We start from the raw sequence: 10178 nt of genomic DNA on the forward strand, positions 1-10178 counted from the left end.
AATTCTACATATTTTTAAAGTGGTGATTTGTGAAAAATTTTGGTTTGTGTAGGATGGGCATGTATAGGCTAGCGCTTTTCACCGGGGAACTCATTAGATTATCATCACTATAGAGAATGGAGCGTGATTAAGCGCTTCGTAGCGTTGTTTGGATTTCATGGTTATGGAGATGAATGATTTTGACATGATACTGGGATATGATTTTATGAAGGGAAATAAGGTAATTGTTGTACCATTTTGTGATGAGATTATGTTGATTGGAGACACAAGGATGTGGACTTTTCTTTCTCACTAACACAGTAAGGAAGTGAAGGTGCAACATGTGTTTGCAATAAGTATGAATAGGACAATGTGAGATTTGAATGTTGAAACATATGCGACAGCTATTAGAGAGGTTGAGGATGATGATGGAGTGGGGACGCCTATTCCAACCGAGATTTTCAATGTATTGGCCAAATATGCAGATCTGATGCCCAATGAGTTTTTGAAATTACTACCACTGAGACATGCAGTGTACCATAACATTGAGCTAGAGTCAGGGAAGCAACCACCAGCAAAATCTCCTTATCATTTGTCAGGGCCAGAGTTGGAGGAGTTGAAGCGATAGTTGAAGGAATTGGCTGATGCAAGCTTCATATGACCTTCATGGTCCTTGTATGGTGGTCTCGTGTTGTTTCAGAAGAAGAAGGACGTAAGTGAGTTACGGATGTGTTGTGATTATCGTGCACTGAATAAGTAAGTGATTAAGAACAAGTATCCTTTGCCACTTACTATGGATTTCTTTAATAATCTTGCAAAAGCCCGAGTGTTTTCGAAGCTCGATTTGAGGCATGGGTATTATTAGGTGCGGCTAACAAAAGGTGATGAGAAGAAGCCCGTGATAGTGACGAGATATGGGAGTTTTGAGTTCCTTGTCATGTTATTCAGGTTGTGCAATGCCCCTGCTACATTTTTCACATTGATGAATAATGTTTTACATCCATATTTGGATTCGTTCGTAGTGGTATACTTGGACGACATCGTGGTATTTAGTGATAACATGGAGGATCATAAGAAGCACTTGGATTTGGTATTTGAGTCACTGAGGAAGAATCAATTGTTCTTGAAGAAGTCAAAGTGTATGTTCGCTCAGACCGAGATTCCATTCCTTGGACACATAGTGGGTCAAGGTCACATACGGATGGACCCGAGCAAGGTGGAGGCGATTGAGGATTGGGCTGAACCAGAGAATATCCATGATATGAGAACCTTATTGGGGATGACAAACTACCAACAAAAGTTTGTAGAGGGTTATTCCAAGGTGACTTTGCCACTAACAGACCTTTTGAATAAGTATAAGCGATGAAATTAGATGGAGAAATATCATACAACATTTGATGAGTTGAAGAGGATGATGGTTACAACACCAACTCTGAAGCTACCTAACTTTGAGAAACCATTTGAGGTGCACATGGATGCTTCCAATTTTATGATTGGGGGAGTGCTCATTCAGGATGGACATCCAGTGGCATATGAGAGTTAGAAGTTGTAGGATAGAGACCAACGATATCTAGTTCATGAGAAGGAGATGACTGTGATCATCCACTGTTTATGGGTATGGCGACACTAATTGATTGGGAAGTCATTTGTTGTTAAGACTGACAATGTTGCGGTGCATTATTTTGCATTCCAACTAAATTTGTCAGTGAAGTAGGATCATTAGCAGGACTGCTTGGCGAAATTTGACATGACTATTGAATATAGGATGGTTAGACTCATTGCAGTTGCAGATGGCCTCAGTAGGAAGGGATAGTTAGCTGCACTTGAGGAGAGGGAAAATTGTGTTGAACCAAGCAGGCAATGAGTTCATATGCCCAGTGATATGCGTATTAGACTGTGTGCTAGAGTGGAGATAGATATTCATGCAAAGAGCATTCTGAAGAAAGTGAAAGAGGGGAAGACTAGGAAGTTTTTCCTACTAGATGGACTCTTGTTCTATGGAACTGACTCTACATTTTGAAGTCATCTAGACTTAGGAGGCACCCCTTGAAGGAGTGCCACAATTTTCCATGGGTTCGACACCTAGGGCGTCGTCTTTATTTGGAATTATTGGAGAGAAGATATTTTTGGGAGAAGATGAGGGAAGATGTAGAGGAGTATGTGAATACATGCATCATTTGTCAGTAGGTCAGATCAAATAAATAGAGATAGGGAGGATTATTGCAGCCTTTGGTGATTCCAAAGAGACCTTGGATAAGTGTTTTTATGGACTTCATCACTAAGTTACCACAGGTGCAGGGGTATAATGGGATTATGGTCATTGTAGATTGTTTTTCCAAGTATGTCGTCTTCATTCCGATGAAGATACCTTGTGGAGATGAGAATAATTTTGAGTTATTCTTCAAGTACATTGTCAAGTATTGGGGAGTGCTTTTGAGTGTCGTTTCTTGACCGAGATCTGCATTTTACAGGAAGATTTTGGACAACTTTTTTCAAGTTGGTCAGGACAAATTTGTTGCAGAGTTTGAGTTACCATCCACAAACTGATGGGAATATTGAATGGATAAACAAACTGTTGGAGGACTACTTGAGACATCATGTGAGGGTTGATCATAAAAATTGGCCTGAACTCTTGGATGTGGCTCATTTTAGCCATAACTTATAGAAGAGTTCCATAACTAGGTATAGTCCATTTGAGTTGGTCAATGAATAGATGCCAATTGCTCCACACACCGTGTTAACGAGAGAATTTTTTAGGAGTCCACATGCGAAGAGATTCTTGAGAACATGGGAGGAGTCTTTAGTGTTAGCACGGGTAGACCTGCATGACGCAGTAGGGAGAATGAGGAAATGGGCACATAAGAATAGGAGGGATGCACACTTTGATGTTGGAGACATGGTTTTTTTAGGATAACCAGAGATCCGTTTCAGCCAACGAAAGGGACTGAGAGATCTTTGACAAGGAAGTATTAAGGACAATTCTGGGTGAAGAAGCGAGTTGGGTAAGTTTCTTATGAGTTGGAGCTACCGAACCACAAGCGTTCGAAAAATTCGTTATTCCATATGAGTTAGCTAGAGAGATGTAAACATGATGCACATCATCTTAGAGGACAACATAAAAGACAAGACTAGTCATGATTATGGATAGACCAAACTTAGTTATGGACAAGATATTGGATCTCATAATTATAGGAGTTGGGAGTGTGACGAGGAGGGATTTATTCATTCAGTTGAAGGATGCACCAGAGGATGTGCTTAGGAAATGAACAATTCATTCTGGAGATGGAAGAAGGAGATTCCAGAGTTTAAAGAGGGTTTGGCACGATCAATTATATTTTTCAGGATGACAATGACTCATGGTGGGCGAGGATGTCAGGACCCTTGGGAAAGTCGAGCGCCCAACTAGGCGCACGTGACACCTACGCGAGTTGTGGGTACGGGCGTGCCCGTGATGTGCGATAGACATGTGACTAAATCGTGTCTGTTTAAAGGTGTGTCGATGGAAAATGCACCCAACGAATGTTAAATTAAAGGCATGTAGATGGAGAGTGTGTCCTATGGATGTTCAGTTAAAGGTGACATGCAAGTCGAAGATCAGTTATAGGCGAGACATGAGTTCAATTAAATGTGATAGGGGTTCGGAGTGCAAGATGAGGGGTGCACACCCGGGCAGGGCACCCACACTTGAACACGGGTCGACTGAACAAGTGTCACGACACACTAGTGAGTCATAACAACCATCTTGAGGAGCGACATAGTGGAGGTGTTGCGACAGGCTGACTCAACGTATAGTGGATGGGCGGAAGTGCAATGGTCCGACTCATGTAAATAGCGGAAAGGGGTGTTACAACCAGTGGGCAGGTCGGCTCGAATGGCCGACGGCCCCAAGCAACACGACCCTTTGTATTACCACTCAGCGAGAGACATATCAATATGATGGACGTGTTGGTGGATGGAAGGCAGAGTCCGGAAGATGGAAGAAAATTCTAAGTATGGAAGTCTAGCTGGTGTTTCATGACACCTCGAATGGTATGACTGACTCGGGGGCGTGACAATCAGGGAGTCAGTAAAATCCGAGATGGTTCAACATGCACGTTGACCTTGAGTTTTTTCCCACTTTATGGAACTTGGGTGAATTGAAAATCTAATTTTTTCATTGTATTCATCAAGGTCAAGGTTTGAATGTTTCGAAGTTATTAGTCCCTGCCTGGGACTAATAGCGTTCGATCAGGCGTTGACTTTCTATTAATTTGAGTTGACCGGAGCATTAAATTGATGTTTTTCCCTTTTATCCAAAGTTTTATTTTAGAGCTTGGATGTTTTTTTGCTTTTTATCCAAAGTTTTATATTGGAGGTCTTATTGCCGGGTTACTGAATTTCCAAATCCAATTTTTTTTTTAACCAAAGTTTGGATGGCTCGTTTAAAAATGTGGTGACAAGTTATATTTTATCTAAAGTCTGGAAACATGAAACTTAGGCGCATGCAAAGTTTATTATACAGCTGCCACCTCTCACCTCTCAGGCAGCTGGCTACCACCGTCTGCCACCTCTCAGGCCTCCACTGAAAATGGCGATGGAGCTTCAAGCTGCCCTACACTACTCCTGGCGCTGCATTTTAATGTTCTCCATGGCGTTCCTACTACTTTCCAGCAACTGTATCATGGCTGCCGATCCTCTCAAATTCCTTGTGGTGGGCGACTGGGGCAGAAAAGGTTTATACAATCAGTCCCAAGTTGCTGCACAGGCACGCTGCCTCCCACTCGCTGTTCATTACTTCAATTGTTTGTCTGCAGTTGCTTGGAGTTTTCTGATTAAAATGTATACTCGCTGTTCATTACTTCAATTGTTTGTCTGCAGTTGCTTGGAGTTTTCTGATTAAAATGTATAATGTCTTAATATCTGACTCTGTAACAGATGGGGAAGATCGCCCAACCGTTGAATATCGATTTTGTCATTTCAACTGGAGATAATTTTTATGAAGATGGGTTGAATGGAACAGATGATCAAAGCTTTGAGCAGTCATTCTCTGCCATTTATACCGCCAGTAGCCTTCAGAAGCCATGGCATTTGGGTACTTATCGTCGTTATCATACTTTTTTTCCATTATATAGAACTACAGAAAGAGAGAAACTTGGTACAGCTCTCAGCACCAGACCCTGCAAATTCCTAATTAAACTGCGTGTTATTAAGCAGTTTCTTACCAGTATTGAGTTTGCCCTCTGCATTGCGAGCATGGGCATGAGATTGTTCTTGGATTAACTCGTTGGCATGGTTTTTTTATATTTGAAGTTAATGTGAATATTAAAGGCATAGGTTTAATAAAGAATTCTGAAATTTGGGTTTTATTGGCAGTACTTGGGAACCACAACTACAGGGGAGATACACTGTCACAGTTGGATCCTTCTCTGAAACGCCGGGATACTGTGCAACCAATCATTCACGCTCATTAATGCCGTTAAATCATTAACCCTCATTAAATGCTGTCCACAATAGTGTTTTTACTGAGCAATAGTGGTGTATATATAGCAATGGCAATTACTATTAACATTACACAATAATAACCACCAGATTTCTGGATATTGTGGTTACTGAGCAATTGAGCTTGCTATATCTGAGGACACGAGGACGACGAGATCATTTTTGCTACCCTCTAAATAATTAGAATCCACCATTCAGTGTCTTATCTTATGTCGTGGAAACCAGAGTTGTATATCGATTCCCTTTGCATGCTTCACCTACTTAAAGCTGTGTCAGATCATTTCATTTAGATGATATATGATTCTTCGGGCAAGCAAATTCGCCCGTTTAGAGGCGCAAACTTCTCAATGCACGGGGATTTCGTCTCCTCTGATGCAGGTTTGCTCTGTAATGGATTATTTTCGCTTTTCATTTTCGTTTCTTAATTATTTTCTGCCATGAAAGAGAAGATTATAACAGATTAGGATTTAGCGCTACAATCCTGTAAAATTTGCAATTATTGGCCTGTAATTTCAGACTGTGTGGTTCGTTAATGCTGAAGATCGGTATTTAGTTTTACTTATGCTTTTCAAGCAATTGGCTATTTGAGAGTGATTTGCAGTCTGTGCCCGCTTGTTTTTCGGTACCAACTCGATCATCTAGAGCTCTGGATCAGATTAAAAGCAGAAAAACTCATACTATGTTGGAGAGACAGATGTCCACTATTAGAATATAGGGATAATATTGAAAACATAATGTCATGGTATTAGTTTGTTTAAGTTTAGTCACAATCCAAAACCATGGATCCGTGCCTGTGAAATAGGTCCAGCTGTCCTTAATGGTTCGTCCAGTAAAGACAGATTCAGGGTAATACATAGGATAGAAGTTTTTGGGCACTTGGCTCTCAAGCTATTTAATGTTATAGGCAATTTCACCATTAGAAAGAAGATAATCCTAGAGTAAATCCCAAAATTCTAAGTTACAATGTTGGTGGTATCATTGGATGTCACTTGTCTTCTAAGATGCTTCATGTTGTCGAAACTCTGCATTTGTTTGAAAGCATCATGCTGTCGAAACTCTGCATTTGTTTGAATGTCACTTGTCTTCTAAGATGCTTCATGCTGTCGAAACTCTGCATTTGTTTGAAAGCATCATGCTGTCGAAACTCTGCATTTGTTTGAAGTTGGGACAAAGTATCCCAGTTGTCTATATACTTCAGATTGAAAGCATCATGCTGTCGAAACTCTGCATTTGTTTGAAGTTGGGACAAAGTATCCCAGTTGTCTATATGCTTCAGATCTCTCGTAAGTCCTTTATTTGACATGTGTCCGCCTTTTACTCTTGAATTTTGTCATTAGGTTGGTGTAGGGTGATGACTATCAATCCTCTTGGTATCCTTTACAATGGTCTTTGGAGCTAATCAAGAATGTCAGAAAATAGACTTATCAGTAGGCTTTACAGTGTCTTACTATTAGGGCTCGTTAAGCTCAAATGGTGATTAAGGCCCCAATACCCTGCTCCTGGATTCCTCCCGGAGAGTACGGTGGCGAGTAATAGCAGAGGGAGTGAAGGAAAATGGACAGGGGCACCATCCATGCTTCAGCTCCGATAAATAAATTGCTCCGATTGGGCAGTTGGCTCTCAAGCTATGTACTGTTATAGACAGTTTTACCATTAGCAAGAAGATAATCCTAGAGTAAATCCCGAAGCTCTAAGTCACAAAGTTAGCGGTATCATTGGATATCACTTGTTTTCTAAGATGCTTCATGCTGTCGAAACTCTGCATTTGTCAGAAGTTGAGACAAAGAATACCAGTTGTTTATATACTTCAGATCTCTCGTAATTCCCTTCTCTGACATGTGTGGGCCGTTTACTCTCGACTCTTATCATCAGGTTGCTGTATGGAGATGACTATCAATCCTGTCACTATCATTTACAATGTTCTTTGGAGTTATTCAAGAATGCCAGAAAATGGGACTTATCAGCAGGCTTTACAGTGTCTTATTAGTAGGGCTCAATAGGCTCAAATGGTGATTAAGGCCCCAATCCCCTGTTGCTGGGTTCCTCCAGGAGAATACAGTGGCCAGTAGTAGTAGAGGAAGTGAAAGAAAATCCGGGTCTCTAGAGAGGAATTTCTCCTTAAGATAATAGGAGAGGAGCGTCATCCCTGCTTCAGCTCGGGTAAATTGCTCTGATTGGGCACTTGGCTCTCAAGCTATGTATCGCTAGAGGCAATTTTAGCATTAAAACGAAGATAATCCTAGTGTAAATCCCGAAGTTCTAAGTCGCAAAGTTAGTGGTGTCGCTGGATGTTTCTTGTCTTGTAAGATGCTTGATGCTTGCGAAACTCTGCATTTGTTTGAAACTGGCACAAAGAATACCAGGTGTCTATATAATTCAGATCTCTAGTAAATCCCTCGTTTGACTGTGCGAGCGTCTTTACTCTGGACTCCCGTCATTGGGTTGGTATTTGGAGATGACTGTCATTTCTCTTGCGATCCTTACAATGATCTTTACAGCTATTCAAGAATCTCAGAAAATAGGACTTATCAGTAGGCTATACAATATCTTATAAGTAGGGTTCACTAGGCTAAGTGGTAATGAAGGCCCTGATCCCCTGTTGGTAGGTTCCTCCCACAACGTATAGGAGAGTATAGTGGGCAGTAATAGCAGAGGAGGTGAAAGAAAATCCGAGTATCTAGAGAGGAATTTCAGCTTAAGATAATACGATAGGGGCATCATCCCTGTTTCAGCGCCTGTAAATTGCTCTGATTGGGCACTTGGCTCTCAAACTAGGAATTGTTATAGGCATTTTCACCATTAGAAAGAAGACAATCCTGGTGTAAATCTCAAAATTATAAGTTGCAAAGTTAGTGGTATCATTGGATGTCGCTTATCTTCTAAGATGCTTCATGCTTGTGAAACTCTGCGAAATTGGGACAAAGAATACTAGTTGTCTGTATACTTCAGATCTCTCGTAATTTCCCCGTTGGACTATCTGAGCCTCTTTACTCTTAACTCTTGTCATTAGGTTGGTATTTCGAGATGACTGTCATTTCTCTTGCAACTCTTTAAAATGGTCTTTGGAGCTTTTCAAGAATCTAAGAAAATTGGACTTATCAGTAGGCTATACAATATCTTATAAGTCGGGCTCACTAGGCTCAAATGGTGATTAAGGCTCCATTCCCCTGTTGCTCGGATCCTCCCCTGCCACAGAGTACGGTGGATAGTATTAGCAGAGGAAACGAAAGAAAATCTGGGTCTCTAACCATTATCTCTGCTTCAGTTATGGTAAATTTCTCTGATTGGATTGTAACTTTGATACAAGTATGCTGGAAACAAGGTTTAAAGTAAATTTCTGTAAATGCTAGACCACGATCTAAATTGCATGGTCGTTTGGCCCTGCGAAGCTGAAGGGCTATCTGGAAGTAACTTATGCCAATTTTCTGTTTCCATTGTTCAGTTTGGAATCTTTGGATTACAAGGATTGAAATTTGCTATCACTCTGTTCCTTCATAAAATGAGAAAGTGGATTGCTTAGTTTTTCCTTTGACAGGTCATCCTGGTTTTAGAGTAAGCTAACATGTTAATCTGTTCACTCTGTTCCTTCATAAAATGAAAAAGTGGGTCGCTTAGTTTTTTCTTTGACAGGTCATCCTGGTTTTAGAGCAAGCTAACTTTTTAATCTCTCTTTTACAGGAATACTGCTGCCCGTTTATTGAGCTTCACACAGTGGCTTAGCAAGGGATTTCACCTGCCATACAAAAAGCTTGCATTTAGTATGGAGTTACTGCAAATGAATGAAACCATAGAGAGGCATTGGTTCTGAGTACTGCCAATAGTATTCATCAAAAACCTCAGGAGAAAGAACGAAGAACTTAGAAAACAGTATGGCATTCTGGGACCTTCTAACTGTGGCATCCATGCCAGTTGTGAAGATTCTTCTGATAAGTGGTCTTGGAGCCGTTCTGTCAACTCAGTATGTTGGCGTGCTTACTGAAGCTTGTCTAAAACATATGAATAAGGTAAAGGATTGCGGCTTCTGAGATATCCAATATTCATATTACATTTTTACATACATATTAAAATGGAATTGTGTGCTGTAAATGAGAACTGTCATCAAGTCTATGGTATTGCTAGTCGTAAAAGGTCGTATATTTTGTAAATTGTAACCTTCTGCATAAACATACTGAAGGATAGCTATTACCATGGTATACACGAACTTCTAATGCTTGCTGGCTTTGCTTCTTTCTAGTTTGCCAGCTACTTCTTATCAAGATGTAGCCTTGCATGTTCTAACATAATACGGTTAGGAGTACAGAATTATTTAGTGAGAGTAGTTGGAATAATTAACATGTGAAAGTAAACAATAATAAATAAACAGAAAATATGATAGGTACTTGTGCCCATAGGATACAAGTACAATCAAGGGGAAAAGGTTGTCTACACAGTAATTCTGTTCATTCAAGATCAGAGTAGTGGCCTATGAAGGTTTTTACTTAAATAATCATAGGCTTTTTTGTTTGTGCTTCTCAACAGGTCATTTTTGTCGTATTTACACCAGCACTTATGTTCGCAAGCCTGGCACAATCAGTGACATTCGAAGATCTCATTTCCTGGTATCTATTTTTTTTAACTACCAGCTAATTTGGTTGCAAGCAGGGCCTTTTATGTTCATAGATTGTTTGGGATATCCATAAAATTTATTTTTGCAACTAGACTGGGATTGACAATCTTTTGAC

At 40.4% G+C, this 10178-nt stretch overlaps 1 protein-coding gene across 4 annotated transcripts; it reads left to right on the forward strand.

Annotated features, from left to right (window-relative positions):
- Nucleotides 1-4540: 4540 nt before the first annotated feature.
- On the forward strand, nucleotides 4541-9313 carry LOC149138514 (purple acid phosphatase 8-like). Of its 4 annotated transcripts, XR_016264387.1 has the most exons (5): nucleotides 4541-4723; nucleotides 4894-5050; nucleotides 5332-5835; nucleotides 8900-9009; nucleotides 9136-9313. XR_016264387.1 is itself a non-coding variant. In XM_089448025.1 (3 exons), exons 1-3 carry the CDS (start codon nucleotides 4547-4549, stop codon nucleotides 9156-9158), a joined length of 357 nt encoding a protein of 118 aa, XP_089304151.1. In that variant the 5' UTR covers nucleotides 4541-4546; the 3' UTR covers nucleotides 9159-9313. The 4 variants fall into 4 exon arrangements, 2 of the variants coding, with proteins under 2 accessions (XP_089304151.1, XP_089304150.1); XR_016264386.1 differs by lacking the exon at nucleotides 8900-9009; XM_089448025.1 differs by lacking the exons at nucleotides 5332-5835; nucleotides 8900-9009.
- Nucleotides 9314-10178: the final 865 nt, after the last annotated feature.

This window comes from Pinus tabuliformis, chromosome X (genome assembly GCF_031772625.1).
Source record: "Pinus tabuliformis cultivar Carrire ecotype Pingquan chromosome X, CPIR1, whole genome shotgun sequence".
NCBI lineage: Eukaryota > Viridiplantae > Streptophyta > Pinopsida > Pinales > Pinaceae > Pinus > Pinus tabuliformis.

Coding starts and splice junctions, on each gene's coding strand:
- LOC149138514 (XM_089448024.1), top strand. CDS start 4,547: ATGGCGATGGAGCTTCAAGCTGCCCTACACTACTCCTGGCGCTGCATT. Junction 4,724..4,893: donor AGTCCCAAGTTGCTGCACAG/GCACGCTGCCTC, acceptor ACTCTGTAACAG/ATGGGGAAGATCGCCCAACC. Junction 5,051..5,331: donor TCAGAAGCCATGGCATTTGG/GTACTTATCGTC, acceptor TTTTATTGGCAG/TACTTGGGAACCACAACTAC.